General features: G+C 38.5%; 1 protein-coding gene across 5 annotated transcripts in view; it reads left to right on the top strand.

Annotated features, from left to right (window-relative positions):
- The window catches only part of LOC104593909 (uncharacterized), an 89,904-nt gene that overhangs the window by 36,501 nt on the left and 29,615 nt on the right, over nucleotides 1-23,788 (top strand). For 4 of the 5 annotated variants that reach the window (XM_010254001.3, XM_088887793.1, XM_088887792.1 and 1 more), the window contains 4 exons: nucleotides 7,236-7,310; nucleotides 12,378-12,731; nucleotides 12,816-12,908; nucleotides 21,694-21,853. In XM_010254001.3, the coding sequence (XP_010252303.1) occupies nucleotides 7,236-7,310; nucleotides 12,378-12,731; nucleotides 12,816-12,908; nucleotides 21,694-21,853 (682 nt within the window). The remainder of the gene's footprint in view (nucleotides 1-7,235; nucleotides 7,311-12,377; nucleotides 12,732-12,815; nucleotides 12,909-21,693; nucleotides 21,854-23,788) is intronic. The other variant, XM_088887794.1, reaches the window with a different exon arrangement.

Genomic DNA, 23,788 nt, shown 5'->3' with positions numbered 1-23,788 from the left:
GTAGAGTAAGTAGGGCTCCAAACATCAGAATAGACAATATGAAACGGAAATTCAGATCTTTTATTTCTTAAGGGAAAAGAACTTCTACAATGTTTGTTCAATTGACATGTCTGGAATTGCAACTCACTAACTGGCAAAGACTTAAATAATTCTGGAAACATAAGTTTTAAGTAGGCTTGATTCTCACTAGATGAACTTAAGGACTTTGTAGCTATAAGACCAACTTTAATCTCCAAAACGTATAGACCATCCACCATTCTTCCTCTTCCAATCGTCTTGCCCAAAGCCAAATCCTGAAACACACATGATGGAAAGAAAGCAACTGAGCAATGCAAGGAGTGAGTAATACTGCTAATGGAAAGTAAATTGATAGGTAATTTAAGGACGTGCAACACATTAGAGAGGGTAAGGCCGAATGGAAGAGATATGATTCCTTGGCTGGCTATGGTGGAGAATGAACCATTAGCCAGTCTCACCTTATCTCTCCCAGAGAGGTGGTTGTATGTTTGAAATAAATTTGACTTAGCAATCATGTGGTTTGAGGCTCCAGAGTCAATTATCCAAGGGGAATCGGATGTATGAGATGACGCATGGAAAGTAGTGGCGGTGTTACTTGATGTAGATGCTAAGGAGGTAGGAGTAGGACCAGAATCCATATGGTGAAGAGTCCTACCATATAAATCCAAATGGTCATGAAAGGAGTTATTAATCTCTTCCTTGGGGTTAGAACTAGGGTGTTGCTCTTGAGGTACCATGGGACTAGTCTCTTGAGATGCCACATTAGCTGAGTTATATTTGTTTTGATTCTGTTGGATTGTCTTCTTACTCTAGTCAGTTGTTGATTTCTTACTCAATTCCTGTGCCTATTTAGGTTTTCCATGGAGGTCCCAACATGTATCTCTAGTGTGCCTGGTCTTTTGACAGTGAGTGCACAAAAGTTTACTCTTGTCGTCCACTCTCTTTTGAGAATCATCCTTCTTAAAGGAGCCTCTGACATTTGAATCTGTACCTCCTCGAACAGCTAGGGCAACCAGCTCCCCCTCTGTACATTTCATCACACTTCTACTCTCTTTAGATTGAACTAAGGCATAAACCTCCTGAACTGTACCGTAATAGACTTATGAAGGGTTCAACCCCAAAAGAAAAGCAAAAACTTGTTGCTGAGAAACAAGTGACTAGAGCAGCAATACTTTGGACAGTTTGGGAGGAAAGGAAATGATAAAATATTTGAAGGAAAAGAAAAATGCAACGAAGCTTTAGTTGAAACAATAACATTGAGGGTGGCACATTGGGTAAAAAGCTTGAAGCTGTTTTCAGCTTTTAAGATTGAAGTTTTTTTCAGGGTTTGGGGACTTATTGCTGCCTCACCATCTACGAGACAACAGTTTTTTGAGGCTTGGTCTGCTCTAGCAGATGGTTGGAAGAAGCTGAACTTTGATGGGAGTTGTGTGGGTAACCCAGGCCCTTCAGGCATGGGGCCATTAGAGATGAAAATGGACTCATTATTGCTTTGTACTCCGGTCTTGTGGAGGACAGTGATGTGGCAAGGGCAGAGTTTCTAGCTGCAGCATATGGGGTTGAGAAGGCTAAAGAGTTGGGTATTAACAGACTGATCGTTGAGGGAGACTCAAAAACGATGATAAAATGGTTGCAGAAAGGGGAAGAGGTGACATGGAAGTTGAAGAATGATTTTCGAAGATTTAAATGCATGTCAAGGAACATGTCAATCCAAGTGGGATGGTTTAGGAGATCTGCCAACAATTTGGCAGATAGCTTAGCAAAGCAAGGGGTTCAAAGAACACATGTTTTGGGCACATTAGTAATTCTGTCCGGGGTCATTTTACTTAGCTGATTTCTTTCACAGCTTCTTGTTGTATCCTAATGTATTCTAAAGTTTTCTAATTAATGAAAATTTTCAAAGTTATTGATAAAAAAAAGAAGAAACAAGTGACTTGTACGCCCTTGCATCTTCATTGCATTTCCTATTCACATTTTGATAGTGATCCAGTTGCTTCCAGATTGATGTCAGATCTGAGTAGTACACTGAGAGACTTTTCTCCCCCTGCTTGCAAGTAGAGTTCAACTTGTAGTTGGTATATCTTGGCATAGTGTCTTTGCTGAATAAGTAGATTTTGCTTGTTTCCATATTTCACAAGCTGTTTTAGCTCACATGAAACTAGGAAATAACATGTCATCCGCGTGCTACAGTCATCCCTTTCGCAGCTATAGGATCACACACGATCCAAGAAAAAAAGGTCTAAACCTCACAAATTTCTGACAACATTTAGCAAATCAGATTCATTGAATTTTCTCTTGGTACATGACCAAGAAAGATAAGAGAAAAAAAATAGGAAGTTTTTTACTAGTTGTAGGTCAGTTTTTTGTTCTCAGTCTGGAGAAGACAACAAGTTGAAGTGGGAAGACTTTGTTCGATCTGCTCTCACATCTAGTAGACTTGCTCTGGTACCATCTTAACAGTAGAGGACCAGTAGGAAATAAGAGGGAGCAGGCAATAGGAATATTGGAAGGAGAATAAGATGACTGTTCTTCCCTTAACTCATTTGAAGTAGAAGGAGGTTCAAAAGAAGACTCAACTGGGACAGGAAGGGGGAGAGCAAACAATTATGACAAATTCTCCCCCTTTGGACATTGCCTCTCTAGAGAAGGATCATAGAAAGAAGAAGACTCATAAAAGGTGACATCCATTGAGACAAATCGGGTTCCAGACTTTGGATCAAAACAACAATAACCCTTTTGTGTGGAGGCATAACCAAGGAAAATGCACTTGTGGGCCTTTGGTTCAAATTTATGCCTCTAGGTACTTGGAACGTATACATAACAAGTGCAACCAAAGACATGGAGTGGAATAGGAAAAAGGTCCTTGCTCGGATGAAGGAGACTTAAAACCCAATACTTTGGATGGCGTACGGTTGATTAGGTAGGTTGCAATGAGGACAACGCCCCCCCAAAATCTTGTAGGGACATGTGAGGCAAACATGATACTTCTTGCAACTTCAACAATGTGCCGGGTTTTTCTTTCAACAACTCCATTCTGTTCTGGAGTCGTAACACAGGAACTTTAGTGAATAACCCCCAAATCAATGAGATAATAGGTTAGGATTTTTTCAAAATATTCTTTTGCATTGTCGGATCCGAAAATTTTGATTCTAGTATCAAATTGGGCTAGAATAAATTCATGGAACTGCCTCACAAGTCTAGGAACTTCATAATGGGACTTCATAAAAAATATCCAAGTATATCATGAAAAATCATCATTGTACAAGATAAAATATTTATAGCCACCCATAGAGGGTAAGTGGTAAGGCCCCCACACATTAGAGTGCATAATATGGAATGGAGAAGAAAATCTTTTATTACTCAAAGGCTAACTGCTTCTACAATGTTTTGACAACTCACAAGACTCACAATGAAGACTGGACAAATTAATTCCCTTAAATAGTTCTGTGAATAAATAACTCAATGCATTAAAAGAAAGATGACCCAAACGAAAATGACATAACATGACACGACTGACAGACTCTAAAGATGTAGATCCAAAGACAGCTTTCCCAGGTTGTCCTTGGCTCTGTCCAGGAGTATTTAGCAGATATATTCCATTCGCCTCATGACCACTTCCAATCACTTTCTAAGACTCCAGATCCTAAAAAGCACAGTAGGAAGGAGAAAAGGTTACACCACAATTCAAAGACCAAGTTAGGTTGTTTAAAGAGAATAAATTTGTATTTAGTTTGGGCACATGAAGAGCAGAAGGAAGTAACAAAGAGTTTGTAGCCTTGATGGTTCCCTTGCTAAAGATAGGAGCAAGAGAGCCATTGATTATGGTGATTTTATCATGGCTAGGATGCAAATCATAAGAAATAAACAAGGTGGAAAGGTTGGTCATATGGTCAGAAGCACTAGAATCAATAATCCAAGGGATCCTACGATTACCTGAGATAGTTGCATGATTGGCTGAAGCCGGTATACCTGAATGAGCAAATGTAGAAGAAGTTGAATTTCCCAAAGGGTTGGAATAAGAGGCAGCACTCTCTAGGTGACTGATCATCCTTCCACGCTTCTCATACCCTGGCTTCATAACTGCTAACTGTTCACTAGCAGTCCTCTCTTCTATTAGGCATCTGTCATTATCTGGACCAACAACAATATTGGCACTTCCTGTCTTCATATTATCAGTCTTCTTTTGGAAATGAAGGGGAAGAAGCTCCGGATGTAGTTTCCAGCACTTGTCTTTTGTATGCTTTGGTTTCTTACATTACTCACAAATAACTTCCTTCTTACCTGAACCCTCTGGACTTTTTGTAGTTCCCTTAGGTTTTAGCCCCATGTTAGCAAAGTGGTCATTTAGACCAATCCCTTGAACCTGGACAAGTCTCTTGCTTTCTTCACTACTCACCAAGGCATAGGCTTGAGACAATGAAACACTATCCTTGGATAAGACGTTATGTTTTGTGATGTCATACTCGTGATTCAGCCCCATCAAGAATTTAAACACTCTGTTTCTCTCAACTAGTTTTCTGTAGGTTTCAACATCATTAGTACTTTCCCAAGCAACAGTTTTTATCAAGTCAATTTCTTGCCAAAGAGATTTCAGCATTGAGAAATAAACAGCTAAAGGTCTCTCCCCCTACCTTAAATTTTTTCACATCATTCCTTAGCTTATATGCCTTGGCTACATTCAGTTTCTGAGAATAGGTTTCAGCAATACTGTCCCATATTTCCTTTGCTGAATTCATTCATAAATAGTGTTGACTGATTTGAGGTTGCGTTGAATTTACTAACCATCCGATTATAGTGTAATTTTCTTGCACCTATTTTTCATAGGATGGATCATCTTCCGAGGGAGACTTCTTGCTCTCGGAGATATACCCCCACTTGTCTCTACTGCAGACATGAATTTTTACTGATTGTGACCATGCTAGATAATTGGTTCCATCTAGCTTGACTGTGGTCACAACCAGTAGAGAGTCAACAGAGGCCCCAAGAACCTATCCAGATTCAACAACATGCTTGTTTTCAACTTCTGAAGGATCCATCTTCTTAAAACACTCCAAAAGTAACTTCTAACTTCAATTAACAATCAATGAAGACAAGAAAAAAATGTGTTGTGAATCAACCTCTATGCAGTCGTACTTGTTAATTGCGTCACACCCGGAACCCGGGAGAAACAGAAAAAACCTATCTGCACCTTGTAGACTTCACAGAACATTGAGCAACTTGAATCAATCTTCAAGATGAAGTACAAGAAGTCTTTCAATCACTGAGCACCAAGGTCAAATTCCCTGTGGGGCCCGCAAGAAGATTTCTCCAGTTAATTAGGGTTTCAGGCAACACACTTGATACTGTCAAAGTGACGACAAGGATAGCCTCATTCTCTCCAAAAACTACTAGCAATTGGGCTGGAAATATTTTCTTTAACTATTCATTCGATTCAGTTCTCCATACACACTGTATGGGAAGAAAGAGGGGAAAAGAGAGAAAAGGAGAGCCCGCTCTGATAGCAAGAAGAAAAACAACCTTCTGAAATAAACAGACTGTTAAAAATGGTGCAGAAAAGTGATAGAGAACAGCAGAAACAGAGAATCAAGAAGCGAGAAGAGGAAGAAGAAGGTGGCGGCAATAAGGGTTCAGAGAGAGATTTTCGAATTCTTATCCTCTTTTACACCCTAATTCCTTTTCATTAACTTAATTTCAGTAATTACAGAGAGGCCCTTAACTAGGCGAATAATTCAAAATAGACATAACATAAGTAAGGCCCACGTTGAGGCCCATTACAGCAAAGAACATAAAGAAAAGAAATAAGAAAACAGTCTATGGGCCATTCAGCCCATCTTGTCTACAGCTTAAAAGAGCTGTCTTCATTTTTCATGATCTGGTAAAGACCGAGGCCACCATTCTGTTTTCGGGAGCATGTCTTGGCCCAGCCAATGAGCTGGATTTCCTTGTCATCTTTCCATCCTTTCTAGAGGATGCCTCTTTGAATTATTTTCGAACTACATGCTACTTTTGAAGGGATATTAAATAAAGAGAGTAAATGGCTTGGAAGACTATAGAGGATGTTTTTAATTAGAGTTAGCTTCCCTCTCTTTGACAGCTATCTAGCATTCCAGGAGGATAGCTTGATTTGATATCTCTTTCACAACTGGATCCCACAAGGAGACAAAGGAGGAGTTGGGTCCCAAAGATAGACCAAGACAAGCATACCTTTTTTAAACATGTTAACGTCTAAATTGCCCAAAGTCCCATGCGCCTACTCAATACATAAATTCTTAACAAACTTAAAAAAATCCAAGTTCATAACTGCTTGGTACATAGTGTGAAAAATGATATTTGCTGACCTTGAGATCCTTTTGAATGAGATATTCATCTCTGTAACCATACATTCTCTATAATGAAATATATCTAATGCTATGGTCTATTTGAATTGAACATCCAGTCATGTTCACTTAAAATCTCCATCAAATTTTAGTCTCCTAATCATAATATATGTATTATGTATTATCTTATTTATTGATGTGTCAAGCTCTTATACATATATATATATATATATGTATGTATGTATGTATGTATGTTTTGTTTGTTTGCAGAGAAACATAATACTCTGTTATCCTATCAACAAATAAAACATTCTACCCTGTTCTTTTTGCTTGTTGTAAAAGTGGTTTTGCAATCTTTGGTAATGAATTATACTTTCATGATAGAAATCAAAGAAAAAGAGTAAAAGGTTTGACATTTTTTTTTTTTTGTGTTTGTTTGCAGAGAACCATACTATGTTATCCTATCAAAAAATAATACATTCTACCCTGTTCTTCTTTTTGCATATTGTAAAAGTGGTTTTGCAATCTTTGGTAATGAATTATTCTTTCATGATAGAAATCAAAGAAAAAGAAAGAAAAAGAGTAAAAGGTTTGACTGAAGATAACTGGGGCATTCAAACTTACAGTTTGCTTTCCATTTGAATGAATTGTTTCAAATGCCCTAACCAATTAATGCTCCTTCAAGTGTCAGAATTGAATTTTGTTATCTGCCATAGAAGAACGCTAAGAACAAAGAGTCAGGAGATGATACTGAAGTTATACCATATGCCTAGTGATCCATTTGTATAGCTGTATACATTTTAACAAACTTCATCTTTTCATGGTTTTGTTCTTGAAGTGATATGTACTGTATTATGGCTTAGATGATATCTTCCTTTCCTAATATAAAAATTTATTCAGGACATATGTCATTCTTGGTTGCGCTTTGAGAGGGAGTTTGGCTCTTTGGAAGATTTTGACCTTGCTGTAAGGAAGGTAATGTTCTAGTCCAAGCCTTATTTAGAGTTTTTCTGTTGAAGATATATAAAAAAGAAACTTTAGAGTTTCTGCCTCATTTAGAATTTCTGCCATATTAGTTTTATGGTTTTCTCTTCGGTATCTTTTAGCATTGCTTTCTTGGGATGGATATTATTTAATGATGTAATTAATTTTGGAAATTTAGATGCGTATGGTAGTCTATTCAGATGAATGGATGGTAGAAAAATGTATAATAAACAGTCAAGAACAGGGTACACCGAAATGAAATAACTAGACAGTTGCAACCGAGTGGTTTGGCATGACAACCCACCGAGAATGTGAAATGAAATAAATGGAGTACTGGATTTCTTAGTCATGCATAATATTTTTTGGTAATAAATAAAGAGGTAATTTTATTAAGAAAAGAAAAAGGTATAATAGTGGTGATAAGATATCACCCACTAAGAATGGGAAAGCACCCATGAGAGCACCAACTCTCAAGCCTGAGCAAAAGAAAAATCTTTTAACTTTTATTCCTCAGAAAAACGCCTTGCTTGTAAGGCATGCAACAACCCTCATTAAACACCACAAAAATGCCCAACCAACAGAACATCTCCCTAAGCAAAAGACTCAAAACTGTCACCTATCTGAGGCCTTTCATCATTCAATGGGTATTGTGGGTTTTGAATCCCGAAACTCTCTTCTAGTTTCCACCACCTTTTCCACATCCACTTTTTGCTCAAATTTTTGAACTGTATCCAACTCTACTCCTTTCTCTTAAGCTTCAACAACTTCTGAAACATCCTCTTCCCCCAACTGCACACCTTCTTTTGTCAAAACCTCTTCAGTAAAAACTTCTGACTTATCTCCCTTATCACCACGAACTAGAAAATAGCTCGATAGATTCTCAACTAGGGGTTCTCACGATTCAGTTAACCGAACCATGAACCTTTTCTAAACTGAACCAGTAGCACCGGTTTTTGGAAAATTGGTAACCGAAACCGAACCAAAGCCAATTGGTTAACCGGTTGAACGGTTCGATTAACCATCTGGTTTGTCGGTTTTTCAGTTTTTTGATTTTCATAATATTATATTAATAAATATAAAATATTATATTATAAATAATAAGTAGTATATTATATATATATACATACCAGTTAGTTTGGTTAACTGGAATTTTTGGTTCAGTCTCACCGGTTCGGTTTGGTTTTTCATGATCACCCCTATTCTCAACAATAGTGTCTCTGAGCAAGCAATTTTTGTCTATCAATTTTTTCCTTCTATACACTCATCAATTTTTTGCTTGGGGCTGCACTTATGAGCCCATATTTCATCCTGGAAAAGACTTTGGTTATGTGAATTAGATGCCCAGTCTCTTCCTAATTCCCCCACTATGACTTCTAAGAGAACTACCTATTTTTTCTCAAAACTATTACCTGCTTGAGTACTTACGACAACCCCCTCAGAGGTGTCAGAACTTTGTACTGTGGCCAAAGAAACATCCAAAAGAGAGACTGCATCAAGGTCCCGTGAACAAACTTCACCCCTAACAACTCAATTTTCTGGCACTGTCTCTTTCTCAACCATAGACAAGGGAAGAACAGACCCTACTTCTCTGCCGCAAACAACCAGAGTGTGCTCTTGCTCCATCCCTTCTGATGCTGTAAAAAATTTCTGGCTTTTTTCTTTCCCACAGTTAACACCCACAACCTCCAGATCAGCAGAGAAAGACTAACTCTCCATTGCTTTGGCCTCTCGAAGGGCTCGAATCTGCTACCCACAAGCTGTTCCCTCATCCTTACCCACGGGATATTACAGCTGCATATTGGGAATATCTCCTTTCCATTCATGCGAAGATGTTCTTAATACACGGAAGTGGTGTTCCGTTGGTAGGGATGTTGGAACAGTGTGGGTAGCAGATCCAGAGTGTCTCTTGAAGAGGTCCGTCTTTCGAAGGAAGACTTTCCTGTCCAGGATTCAAACTGATCACACTATTTTCTTGGTTAAACATTGTCACCAGCCATTCCCATCACCTTTCCTATTTTTCAAATTGTTGCTTTTGAAGTTCCTCTTAGGGCCAGAAATTTTGTGGCCACTTTAATTCCTGAAACGCAGGGTTGTCTTACCTTTCTTGAAATGATGCTTCTCCTCTTTCTTTCCGTTGTGCCCCTCACAGTGAGACAGAGATAGACCATACATTGGATCTATTGAAGTAACATGGCTTATTCTGCTCACATGATTTTTAAGTGAAATATTTGAAACAATCTCTAAAACCTTCAGCCCATATGTTACCGGTCCATAATTTTTTTTATCAATATGGGTCCAAGCTCTGGGCCCACCCCCATTAAACCTCGAGCCTAAGTTGATTCTACCCAGCACTATGGGAATAGGGGATCAATTTACTCGATTTACTCGTTACATTTTCAAACACCCACTCGGCCTTTCCCTCTTGGCCTTTTAAGTTCAATTTTGACAGAGGAGTCATTAATGGTGTTTCCCCTATTGGTCGAAGCGGCGACAGGAAATCTGTTACATGCCAATCCTTCTTCATGCAAAGAGATTAGCATTTCTTCTTCCTTGTCCACTGCTTTCGATAGCTTTAGCTTTTGTTTAACCACTTTTGGGAATAGGGTTCCATCATTCACGATGTGCACATGATTTTTGCCACATAGCACCAATATTTCCACTCTTTTGTCTTCCACCCTGCAAGCATCCTTCCAGAGTGGCTTCAATTGAGGTTGCTAACCAGATGCTGTACGAAGTATCACTGGCCAACAAATTGATTTTCTTTGGAATGTCATCTGGTTTTACAGTGTTAAGCTGCACTGCGGCAAAGTGTAAATTCAAACTGAAGGTCCATCTAATGATCTAAACACCCATTACAAGCTAATGCAATCGACTCAAATAACTCCTGCTTCTAAAGGTGAAACGGAAAACCAATCACTCTCACTACTACACCATCCTCTAAATCAAAATGTCTTGTTTTAGAGCCGGGACACCAATTTGATATTGCCTCAAACTCAGTCTGGAAGCTCAGAGCTGCAACTTCAATTTTATCCTCCACCAGATCAAGTAAAGCTTTTCTTTTCTCGAAGGGAGTTAAAATGACCATACCTTTTATATTCCTTAATATGTCAATTAACTACTTCCCAACATTCACTGTTATTTTTCAGTTACCATTAGGATTCACAACCAAAAAAGCCGTCCTGAGTCTGATCCTGAATCTAGTCACTGAGAACATCTCCCAACTTCATTTCACAGAACCTTGGCTGTGGTGAATCCTCAACCCATAATTTCAGAATCTCCTGTACTATGTCGTAAATTTACTTCCAGCCTTGACCATTCCTACCTTCGGGAAAACAGACCATCTGCATCCTTCCCAGATCATAAAACTCTTGTAAAGTTATGAAACGTCCTGCTGTGTTTCTTCTTGTTTCCACAATATATTTTCTTTGTTCTTCCACCAACATTCTTTTCAGATCTTTCTCCCTACTGGAAGAGCCCACTTCTAGAAAACTTCCAAACCATTTCAAAGACTTGGTACCAACTAGCAACACCAACGGTAGTTTTGCTTCCCTGATCTTCAAGGTCAATCTCCCATTCTATCTTAGCTCTTCGAACAGTCAAGTACAATTATTAAAACCATAATATTATGCTACACAGTCAAGTACAATTATTAAAACCATAGGTCTTCACTATGGCTCAGCACGAAGTCATCATTTATTTGCACTACTCGTGGATGAATTATTCAGGAGGAGGTCCTATGGTGCTTGTTTTCTGATGATATAGTATTAATTGATGAAACCAACAAAGGACTAAATGCTAAATCAAGTTTATTGACAAATATCTTAGAAACTGGAGGTTTTAAAATAAATAGGACGAAATTAGAATATATACAATGTAAATTAAGTATTATTATCTAAAACTCTTCAGCTTTTGCCATCTCTTTTAAACTTATCTAGAAGTCTTCATCTTTTACCATCTCTTTTAAACTATCAGGTGACTGTTAGTGACCATTAACAGAAATTGTGCAGTCGGCATTAATTATTTTTAATGACCAAGTTAAAAATAGGAGTAGAAATTAGGGTGCACCTAAGATTGTGGATCAAGAAATAACTGAATGCGACCTCTTCCATTACCTTGTTTCATAATTCCCAACAAAGGAGAGATTGAATAGGATATTGCCTGAAGAATTAGAGCTGGATGCAAAGGAAAATTAGGAAGGACAGAAATGCGAATCCTATTGGATGAGTGGGGAAATTGGGCAGACAAGAAACATGTCCAAAAAATATGGGTGTGGCAGAAATGCGAATGTCGAAATGGATGAATGGGAAAATTAGGATGGACAGGATCAGAAATGAAATCATTTGAGGGAATTATGAGTGCCTATAAATGTAGTTATCTTTGTTGTTAAAAATTGCTTCTTTCCCTTATTGGGAAGGCTATAATGCTTGTACTTTAAGGTACCTACTTGGCCCTAATTCAGGCCCATATTATTTTATTTATACAGTTATATTAATGTAAATATTTTTGTTACTCCATAAAATTTGTGCCATTATGTTAAGTCCATTGAAAAGTTAATAATTGAAACATGTGCAAGACATGTAAATATGCTTGTATTCCTGTTTTGGGATTTGGAATACCTAATTAGTGGAACTGAACTGTTTAACATTACCTAGTTAAGGGACTAACGATAGGAAATTGGTAAGGAATGTAGATATGGAATATCCTGAATCCTGACATCAGGTTTCAATCTTAAGGTTTAAGCCAAATACTTCGATATTTGGGTCATGCTAAATGTAATGTAACTAAGATAATTTGGATGGTTTAGGAATTGTTGTGGTGTAACACTGATATTTTTCTTTATAAACTGGAAATTGTTGCAACATGAGAAATATAGTTGTTTATGCCATGGGAAATGATGTAATTTTGTTAATGAAGTAATAATGCTACATTGAATCTGTAGTTTATTTCCTTGATATTGCTTCCAGATATTCATGCTGGAGAATCTGAACTGAAAAGGGTGGTGATTTCTTTTTCGTTTAAATTCAGTCAGTTCATAACTTCTATCCTTTTCTTCCTCAGGTGACTCCACGCCTTGAAGAGCTTCGATTATTTAGAGCACAACAGGAATCCAAAAGTGTTTCTATTACAACTGTGAAAGAGATTCCTGCAAAAGTTGTTTCCCAAAAAAGAAAATCAGGTACAAGATTAACAGATGAACAATCTCAACCAAAGCTGCAGAAATATGCAGCATATCACTCAAAGGGAGTATTGGCAGAAGATACAACAAGGAAGTCAGCAGAAGATGTGAAATTTATTGATGACAAGACCAACAAACCCAAATCCACAGATGAACAAAGGATCAATGGTTCTACATCAAAGAACACGAAGTACAGAGATCAGTGCACTGTGTTTGTTTCAAACATCAGTTTTGAGGCAAGTTGCTTTCTCTCACTGCAAAACATGGTTATTTGGTACTGACATTAAACTGTATGATACTAACTTTAACACCTTGCACAGGCCAAGGAGGAACACCTACGTGAGTTTTTCAGTGATGTTGGTGGAGTTACTGCTATTCGTATATTGAGAAACAAGTTCAATGGAAAATCAAGGGTCTCTCTCTCTCTCTCCCTCCCTCTCCCCCCCTTTCTCTCTTCTTTGTGTGACACCTAGATTGTGAATCCAGATCACTGTGTGATCCAGATTGACAAGTTCTATGGATCAACTCTCTCTCTCTCTCTCTCTCTCTCTCTCTCTTTTCTGTGTGTGTATGTGTTTCATCCATTACGGGACCTAGATCACCAATCTGAATCACTGTGTGTTCTAGATTGAGGAACAAGTTCAATAGAAAATCAGGTGTGTGTGTGTGGGGGGGGGGGGTGATACATGTTGATTAGCCATAGCCAAAAACCATTGCCATAAGATTCTAATGCCCAATTTATGGTTTCATTTTTGATTGTCAAGAGCTGCACCACATGCCATATGTATACTTCATGTTTGTTGATCCAAATTTTAAATTTAAGTGTACTTTTTGGTTTCAGTATGCCCAGGATTCTTGGTTTTTTTTGGGGAGAGAAAAGAGGGAAGAAGTAATAACAAAGACTTGCAACATTTTATATGTAGCGAATATTTAGGGGAGAAAAAGTGGGGTGAAGAAATGGTTTAATACTCTTTATTTGAATGTTGCATGCACTTGAAGTGGTGGGCAAAGATCTGGTTAGTGGATGTTTTATATCTTGTTCTAGCTATTTATGTGTTATGTACATAACTTCAGTATCAATATCCAACTTGCTACCCACATTTAGTTGTTAGTTTTAGTGGCTTCACATATGATTCTTCTTCATGGTTCATGGGCAACCATGAGGTGCTCAGGCAGGTGCCTAGGCCTCACCTAGGGCAATGGAATATAAAAATAGGAAGCCTAGAGACCTCTATCCCTCTTGAGCAAGTTTTTTTTTTTTTTTCTTTTTTGTTTTAAATATTAACCTACAAACCTCTTGTAATCATTCATGGAGAGAGACGAGAGAGAGAAAGAGAAGAAAAGGAAGATACGATTGAGAGAAAAAGAAAAACCTTCTTCTGGCTGCCGCCAGTTCATTATTTATATTAACTTAATATAAAAAGAATGGAAATTACAAGTATGCCCCTGATGGCACTCCCTAGAAACAAACTAATAAGAAAGAAAGAAAATAACTAACTGACAACATCTTAAGCGGACAACCCATTAACAACAACTATAAAATAACAATTAAATAATCCTCGCAACACTCTTCCTCAAGTTGGGCTGAATATGTCTATCATGCCTAGCTTGTCACATAACTCATTGTGCCACACGTATGGAAGCCCTTTTGTGAGGACATCAGCGAGTTGTTCCTTGGAGTTGACATAAGGGATGCAAATTTCTCTTTTTTCCAATTTTTCCCTTATGAAGTGTTTGTCCACCTCAATGTGCTTGGTCCTCTCATGTAGGACAGGGTTGCTGGCGATGTTTATGGCTGACTTGTTGTCACAGTAAAGAGACATAGGATTATGAACAACAACTCCAAGCTCCCCTAGAAGATTTTTTAGCCAAAGGACTTCAGCAACCCCATGTGCCATAGCTCTATATTCTGCTTCAACACTTGGCCTTGCTACCACTTTTTTTCTTGCTTTTCCAGGTCACTAGGTTTCCTCCCACAAATGTGCAATACCCACTCGTGGAGTTTCTGTCATCCACAACACCTGCCCAATCAGCATCTTAAAGACTTCCACCTTTAGGAGAGTGCATGGGAGTTTCTGTGGAGTTTCTGTCATCCACAACACCTGTCATCCACACCTTTACTGAATAGTAGACTTGTTCCGGGATACTTTTTCAAGTATCTAAGAACTCTCTCTGCTGCCTCCATGTGTGGTTTCTTAGGAGAGTGCATGAATGTCTGGACGGGTCATGGACAAATAAATCAGCTTTCCCACTAACCTTTGGAACTGTTTCACATCTTTCAGAGGTTCACCATCACAGTCACCCAACTTGTGGTCAACATCCATGGGAGTATCTGTTGGCCTTGCACCTAATTTGCCTGTGTCCTGTAATAGATCAATGGTGTATTTTCTTTGAGAAATGAAGATACCCTTTTCTGAGCGGGCGATTTCAATTCCAAGGAAATACTTCAGGGGTCCTAAATCTTTCACTTCAAATTTAGATGCAAGGAATTGTTTCAATTTTTGTATTTCTGAACTCCAATTTCCTGTAATGATGATATCATCCACATACACTATCAATACAACAACTTGTTCCTGACATCTCTTCACAAAGAGTGTATGATCAGTCTGACATTGTTTGATGCCCACCTACTGAACAGCCATGTGAAATTTACTGAACCAAGCTTTGGGAGATTGTTTTAAACCATAAAGAGACTTTCTCAGCTTGCACACCTTATTTTCACTTCCCTTGGCACTGAATCCAGGGGGTTGAACCATGTATACTTCCTCCTCTAAGTCACCATTCAAAAAAGCATTCTTTATGTCCAGTTGATGCAATTCCCAGTCAAAGTTAGCAGCTAATGACAGGAGAACCCTAATTGAGTTCATCTTAGCTACTAGAGCAAAAGTCTTATCATAGTCAACCCCGTACACTTAAGTGTACCCTTTGGCTGCTAATCTTGCTTTGTACCTTTCAACCGTTCCGTCTGCCTTGTATTTAACTGTAAACACCCACTTACACCCCACAGGGTCTTTCCCCTTTGGAAGATCCACCAGTTCCCAAGTTTGATTTTTATGAAGAGCATTAATCTCCTCCTTCATGGCATCTGTCTATTCGGGGCATTTTAAGGCTTCTGCAACATTTCTGGGAACAGGGATGCAATCAACTACGGATAGAAAGGCTCGGTATGAGGGGGAAATGTGATCATAGGAGACAAACTGGGTAATGGGGTGTTTGGTAGTGCATGACCTGACTCCCTTTTTTTGAGCAATAGGAATGTCAAGGTCATCCACAATAGGAGTAGGGGTATTAATAGGTGCAATAGGGATTGGACTTACCTCCTAGGAGTTTAACGATGTCAGTTGGTCAATGTTTGGTTGCTCCACATCTCTATCACATTGCTGATCTCTACGACGTGTACGTTAGAAGACACGAAAGGGAGCAAGGTCCGAAATAGAAGGAAGAGAGACTTGGCGGACCTGAACCTGCTTCTCCTCTTCCACGCTACTACTCTCCCTCTGAGGAGAAGCAGGGAAGAATGGCTTGGACTCAAAGGACACATCCATAGACACAAAAAACTTATGACTAACGGGATCAAAGCACCGACCCTTTTTGAGAGGAGGGATACCCCAGAAGGATACAAGGAATGGACCGAGGGTCTAACTTACCTCGAGACGGAGACAAATCATGGACAAAGATACGACAACCAAAAACTCTCATGGGAATGGAAAATAAAGGGGATTGAGGGAACAACAACTGATGAGGGGCCACATAGTTCAGCACTTTGGAGGGCATGCGATTGATGACATAAGCAGCTGCAAGTATAGCATCCATCCAAAACCTTTTTGGAACATTCATGTGTAACATCATCCCATGGGCTACCTCAAGGAGGTGTCTATTTTTTCTTTCTGCAACACCATTTTGTTGTGTTGTTCTAGCGCATGAGCTTCTATGAATAGATCCGTGGGAGGCAAAGAACTCATTAAGCTCACCATGGAAGTACTATTTTGCATTGTCGGATTGGAAGATCTGTATTTCAACATGGAATTGCGTAAATACCATCCTCTGGAAGTCTTTCACAATCTTTGGAACTTCGTCTCTACTATGCATAGGGAATACCCATGTATAGCGAGAGTAGTCATCGATCAATGTGATAAAGTACTTATATCCGCCCTCAGAGATTACAGTAGTAGGCCCCCATACATCAGAATACACAACATGAAAAGGAACACTTGATCTTTTATTATTTGAGTGAAAAGTTGTTCTACATTGTTTCCTCAACTGACACGTTTGACACTGGAACTCTGACACTGAACATGACTTAAATAAAACCGGAAACAAAGACTTTACTATTTCAAAAGAAACATGACTTAACCGACTATGCCACAAAAAAAATTGACTCTTATTTGACTGACTATGTGACTCTGAGTATGACACTGAGAGACCAGCTTTATTGTCGAGAATGTAAAGACCATCCACTAGGAAAAAAGGTTACACTACAGTTTAAAGAGCTTTTGATACTACTAATTGAAAGCAAATTTATAGGAAGTTGAGGGACATGCAATACACAATTCAGGTTAAGGCCATGGGGAAGAGATATTGATCCTTGGCCTGCAATGGAGGAGAATGAGCCATCTGCAAGCCTCACTTTATCCCTTCTTGACAAAAGGCTATAAGTCTGAAACAAGTTTGGCTTATTGGTCATGTGGTTTGAGGCCCCTGAGTCAATGATCCAAGGGGAACCAGTGGGAGTGACATGGAATGCAGAAGCCGTATTACCTGATGTAGATGCAAATGAAGTAGGAGTACCAGTGACTGAGTTATCCATCTATCGCAAAGCCCTACCATATGACTCCAAGTGGTCTCTGAAGGAATTCATTATATCTTCTTTGGGGTCAGAATTATTAAGGTGGTCTCGGGTAGTGCCGACAACCTGAGTATCTTGGGTTGCCATAGTGCTGCATTATGTGCTCTGTTCATCTTCTTCTGACCTTGCCCTTTACCCTGTTCTTGGTTCTTCACTGCCCACTTGGGTTTCTCGTGAATGTCCCAACATGTGTCACGAGTATGTCGTGAGCGCCGACAGTGGGTACAAAACAACTTGTCTTTATCATCAACCTTCTTGGTGTCACTTTTCTTCCCCATGTTATTACTCATTGCAGCCAAAGCAACTTGTTGCTCCCCCTCGGTTGTAACCATCACACTCCGCCTACTTTCTTCCGATTGAACAAGGGAGTATACCTCATGAACCGACGACAACTCTTTGCTTCCTAAGATCTGAAGTCTCAAGGGTTCATAGACAGGGTTCAGTCCCAACAAGAAGGCAAACAAACGCTACTGAGAAACCAACTTCCTGTAGGCCTTAGCATCGTCATCATGTTTCCACTCTATAGCCTGATAATGATCCGATTCTTTCCATATGGAAGTAAGGGCTGAATAATAGGAAGACAAACTACGATTTCCCTGTTTACAGGTTGAGGATTCAGCTTGCAACTGGTAAACCTTGGCATAATGCCTTTGCTCAGAATAGGTAGTTTTGGCCTATTCCTAGATCTCACTAGCGGTGTCTGCCCACATAAAGTTCTTCTTCACATCAGGTTCCATGGCTGCAAGGAGCCAAGACATCACCATACTGTTTTCTTGGTCCCACCTATCATGTTCAGCTGTCTCACTCTTGGGTTCTTTTACCCTTCCATTTATGTAACCAGCTTTTCCCCTTGCCGTTACATAAAGTTTTACACTTTTAGCCCACTCCAGGTAGTTTAGACCATTTAAAGGATTAATGGGCATGGGAAACATCATGTTTTCACCTCCCATACCAGCTGTACTGCGGGTCGGTGTAACCTCTGATGAGGTTGAATCATAGTTTGCCATAGATTACTGCTGAAATCAGTCCAAATCCCACACAACTACACAACAGCCACAAACAGAATACCAACCCTCAAGAAATTTATTTCTGGGATGTGGAAAAGAAAACAAAAAACTGCTGAAATCAACTTTGTGATGGTTCAGTCATTAAACCAGCCCAGTAATCAGTCCAACACCAACCAAGGCAGACATTAGAGTAGTATACTATCAGTCCGACTACAGCCCATACAGTCTAACAATCCAGCATCCAAACGAATGTATAGAATCAAGTAATAAGGCCTTCACACCATTGGCCAAAAACAAAAAAACAAGAACACATACCCTGCCCAGCACCTGTACGAAGGTGCCAACCAGAAACTGACTTCACAGCATCGAACAGAAAAGAAGGGGAGTCTCTTTCTGCATCGCCCTTCTTCGACTAGGGTTTCCTTGATGTTACGACCAAGGAAGAATCCAAAGGAAGGGCCGCAAGTAGTCTGCTAGGGTTTCTCTGTCTTCCACGTCCAAGAAATCAAAGGAGGAAAAGAGGACGAAGCAGGTTCAAATAGGAGAGACCGAAATTCTTTTATAGCCTAGAACCTTGCTCTGATACCATGTAATCATTCATGGAGAGAGAGAGATGAGAGAGAGAAAGAGAAGAAGAGGAAGATACGATTGAGAGAAAAAGAAAAACCTTCTTCTGGCTGCCGCCAGTTCATTATTTATATTAACTTAATATAAAAAGAATGGAAATTACAAGTATGCCCCTGGCGGCACTCCCTAGAAACAAACTAATAAGAAAAAAAAGAAAATATCTGACAGCATCTTAAGCGGGCAACCCACTAGCAGCAACTATAAAATAACAATTAAATAATCCTCACAACACCTCTAAACTAACTTTTATGCTTGTGGTTCTTGTAGTCATGTATGCAAAACATAATATTCGAGTTTGGAGCTAGAACTTAAAAGAACTGAAGGAGTGTAGGTTAATACAAAAGAAGGGGATGGAGCCCCTGTTTTTGTCCAAGAAATCGATTCAGAAAGCTTGAGAAAAGATTCAAAAAAAGAATAGGAAGAAAATGGGGTGTAGCTCTTGTTCTAAATCAACATAAAGAAAAGAAACAGAGAAGAAGACAAGAGAGAAATCACACTTGTTTGGTTCTTGCACTTGCAGTTGTGTTGGTGTGAAAATTTTAATAAATTCTCATGCAACATAATTCACTCAATCAAGTGATTGAGTTTTTATTATTTTGGGTAAGGCCCATTCAGGTAATCATATGAATCGTTCTCCTTAATTACATCTTCACAAGAAAGTAGAGAACACCTCTTGATTCTGACTTGGAGAAATGAATGCATAGAACAAAAGAAAAGAACAATACAGTACTTAAATAACTTTTCATTTGCGTTTCTTTTACATTAAGTGTACAAGAATGAGAAGAAAAAAAAGGAAAATATAATTGAAAAACTATTCAACAATACATTTCTCTCTTTTCTTTTTGATACAAAGAAGATTTCCTTCTCACTCTTTTCTTCACATATATAGGAAGTATTCATGAAGAGAACTTTTCTTTTCCTACCTGTATTAGTGAGACTTATTTTCCTTCCCTGTCTTCCCTTGAGCACTAATATTTTCTTCTCTCTTTATCTTAGCTTTTCTTAAGAATCTCTTGAGATAGTTTTCTCCAAAGAGAGTCAGAGCCTCTAGCTTCCCCTTAAGGAGCTTAAATAGGGAGTGGGGTAATTATGTAACTTCCTCCTCCTCCTAGGTGAAGGACACCTGTCCCTCCCACTTAAAGAGAGGGAACTCCCATACGGGATACTCTTTTATAGTTTTGATGATTTGGCTAGCAGACTAGCTAACCCACTTATTTGGGTAATTGGGTTATTAAATTATTAATATTATTTGGATTAAAAAAATGCCTTCAACAAGCTGTATGTGTGACTGTGTGAGAGACTGAGAGTGAAACGAACCAGCTCTAAGCTCTTGCAGTCTTGCCTCTTTGTTGTGCTGTGAAAAACCCTACTAGCCAACTGAATGATCAACTGTCCTGTTGTTACTTTTTAGCATTCTCATAAGTGAAAAATGAAAAATGAAAAATGATTATGTATAACAGTTTCTATTGTAACTAGTAGAACTAACCAATAAATGGCAAGGACAAATAAACAAAAAATTCCAAGTAATTTGAACAAGTTATAAGCGTCCACCTTACAACTAGGTGCCTGCCTTGTTTCCTAGGTAATGCACTTAATGAGTTAATTCATTGGGCGAGGCGAACATGAAAAAGTTCTTACTCACCTAGGCGTCACCTTGACAACTATGATTTGAAGCTACATACTGATTTTCTTTGCTATGAACCAACCAACCTTGATAGCTTGCTGGCCAAGGCACTGTAAATTTCTTCAACATGCCAAAGCAACTTTATGTATGGTCCAAAGCTACTCATTAGAAGCTCTCAATTTTTGAGAATGTGAACAGTCTGCATTTGTTTATTTAATTTTTGTCACTGGTTGGAAGAATTGCAATTTAAAGAATGTGACTGTCTAATTATTAATGTTTGTATACATGTTTGAGAACATGATATCACATAAAGACACCATTGGTGGAGATCATAAAGGAGCCTTTAATATTAGAGCTGTACAAGTTCCATGTAGAGATCGGTCATTGTGCATTCTCAATTTCTCAATAATGTCTGCTGATAAAAAAATTCTCAATAATGTCTTCATTTTTCATTAATTCTGAGCTGCAGATTGTCTTTGCCTATTTATTTGTTGTTTGGAAATTTGTTTTGTTTGCCTTTTTGTCCTTTTTCATTTGTTTCTGAAGATTCGATAAAATCAATTTCCACTATTCTATTTTGTTGTTCCTTTCCCTTTTCTTATTGATGCTGGCTTCCCCTAGAGGAACCTATATATAATTTCCAATATGTTGAGGCATCATCTTTGATCCAATTCTTTGAAGTTCTTTTCTAATGCTTTGACCTGCATTCTATATGGTTTTTTCTATATGCCTCTAGATCCTTTTAACTGTACTAGGTCTTTTGTTAGCGGGAATGATATGACTCATTGAATATGACCAATTTTTATGCTTATGGAATCATTTATTTGAATCAGTTTTCTTGTTCTTTTTTTTTGGATTTCTGGTCTGGAACTGCATGCAGCCCAGAGTCAATGCTATCTGTTCTATATGCTATTTATCACATTGTAGAAATATGGCTTTTGACTTTCAAGTTGCAAAATGACCTTCGACAAAATGCCTGACAGAGACATTTGATTGTCAGTGGTTGAATGAACTATACAATGATGTTGACTTTGTACAAGATTCTCCATATTTAATCTTTCTAACAGATATTCTGATTGTTTGAATTTGTAAAGGGACTGGCGTACATTGATTTCTCTGATGAAACACATCTTGTGGCGGCTGTATCAAAGAACAAAAAACAATTGCTAGGAAAGAAATTGAGTATTGTACGGTCAGATCCAAAACGGAGCCAAAAACATGAGTTCTCTAGAAGCAATACCATTACAGACCATGGTATGTTGACAAGAAGACTCTTTCTTTTCCTTTTGTGTATATCATGGTTTTCAAGGCTAAGCCTAGTCTGGCACTTTAGTAATGCCTAGGTGGAAAGGACAATTTAAGTACCTTATCATATGCTGTAGTTGTAATATTACATTTTATTTATACTTTTTGATGCATAGAATCTATAGTATGTTGTTCGTTACTCATTTGTTTGGATTCAATATACTATTGACGTTTTACTTCGCTTATTTGTTTGGACTTTGGAATATTGGAGGAGTATTTGGGTCCAAAAGAAAAGGGTTATTAGCCTATTCATCTTCTTTTATGGGATGAATATTCAAATAGCTCAGGTAATTTTTCTTGTGCTTCTCTCTTCAAGGCCCTGTGTCGTCCACTATATTCTATTTCTTTCCCTTTAAGGAGGTTTAGTGTAAGCTTGCCCCCACTAAGGTCTTGGCTTTCTGTTGGGAAGTGTTTCATGGGAAAGTAAATACCTTGGATAATCTACAAAGGAGAAGGCCCTCTCTCTGCCTCTCACCCAATTGGTGTACTTTTTGCAAATCCTTTGGTGAGGACTGCAACAATTTACCAATTTCCTGTACTGTTACAGCAGATTTGTGGGATTTGCTCTTCTGGATTTTTGAATGCAGGTGGAATAGGCCAGCAGATGTAAGCAGGCTTTTTGACCCTTCTACCTTTGTTTGGCGCCATCGAAGAGGAAGAATAATGTGGAGGGTTGCAAGAGAAGCTTTGCTTTGGACAGTGTGGGAAGAATGGAATGCCAGAATATTCCAAGAGAAGGTGTGAAGCCAACAAGATCTGGAGTGTATCCTATACAGGGCTATAGTGTGGCTAAAATCGCTGCATTTATTTTGGCAGTTCTCTTTTAGTGATCTGTGGAGGCATTGGTTAGAAATGGCAAGCAGCTCTTTGAAGACAAAGATGCACATGAGCTGGGTACCCCCACCTGAAGGATTCATGAAGTTAAACTTTGGTGGTAGTAGTCTGGGCAATCCAGGTCTTTCTGGGATGGGAGGGGTTATAAGGAATGTAAATGGTTCTGTAACTTTTCTGTTTCAGGTCCTTTAGGTGAGGGGGGCTCCACGAGGGAAGAATTAGTAGCTGCACTACAAGGGGTACAGTTTTCTGTACAGCTAGGAATGGAGAAGCTACTAATAGAAGGTGATTATCAGGTGGTTGTGGGTGGCTACAAAAACCAGAGACTACACTTTGGTGCTTCAAAAATGAACTTAAATGATTCAAGTGCTTGATGAGGAATTTGGATGTTAGAATACAATGGGTAGGGAGATCTACCAATGCTATGGCTGATTGTTTAGCCAAGCAAGGGGCAAATAGGGAAAATCTGTATTGGGCTCAATTGTAATCCTTTTTATTTTTTGGTGGGTTGGAGAGGTTGCAGCTCGTACCTCTCCAAGTGTATTCTGTAACAGTGGTTTATTCCATTAATAAATTCTTCATTTATCAAAAAAAAAAATTTGTTAATGTCGACTGTGTAGGGGTATTTTAGTCTTTATGTTTATGTTAATGTTTAAGTTGCTGATGTGTAATGTTCTATTAGTAGTTGTGTCCCTCACTTAAGTAGGGGCAAAGGAGTTATTTTATTATTTAATAGAAACATATAAATTGATCTGGCCGACTAGAGAGAGAGAATTCTCTCTTCTTTGAACTAGATTCTCTCCTCTATTTTCTTCTCTTATCCTTCTTCTTCTCATCTTTCTCTTACTTCTACAGTCATTATTCTAACAGAATTCAAAGACAGATTGGAATATAATATTGTGAAAATTTGAGAGAAAAAATGAATTGATTGTATTATCTTGGAAGGAGTATATAGACAACTTTATATAGAATTACAGAGCTAATTTACAGGGTGATAAAATAGTAAACTAACTTTTTTTTAAAAAACTAATTTCTATATCAGTGGGATTC

This window comes from Nelumbo nucifera, chromosome 5, assembly GCF_055504915.1.
Source record: "Nelumbo nucifera cultivar China Antique chromosome 5, China Antique-T2T, whole genome shotgun sequence".
Taxonomy (NCBI): Eukaryota; Viridiplantae; Streptophyta; class Magnoliopsida; order Proteales; family Nelumbonaceae; genus Nelumbo; species Nelumbo nucifera.
Note: the sequence above shows the minus strand (reverse complement) of the source record. Positions and strands in the feature narration are given on the sequence as shown.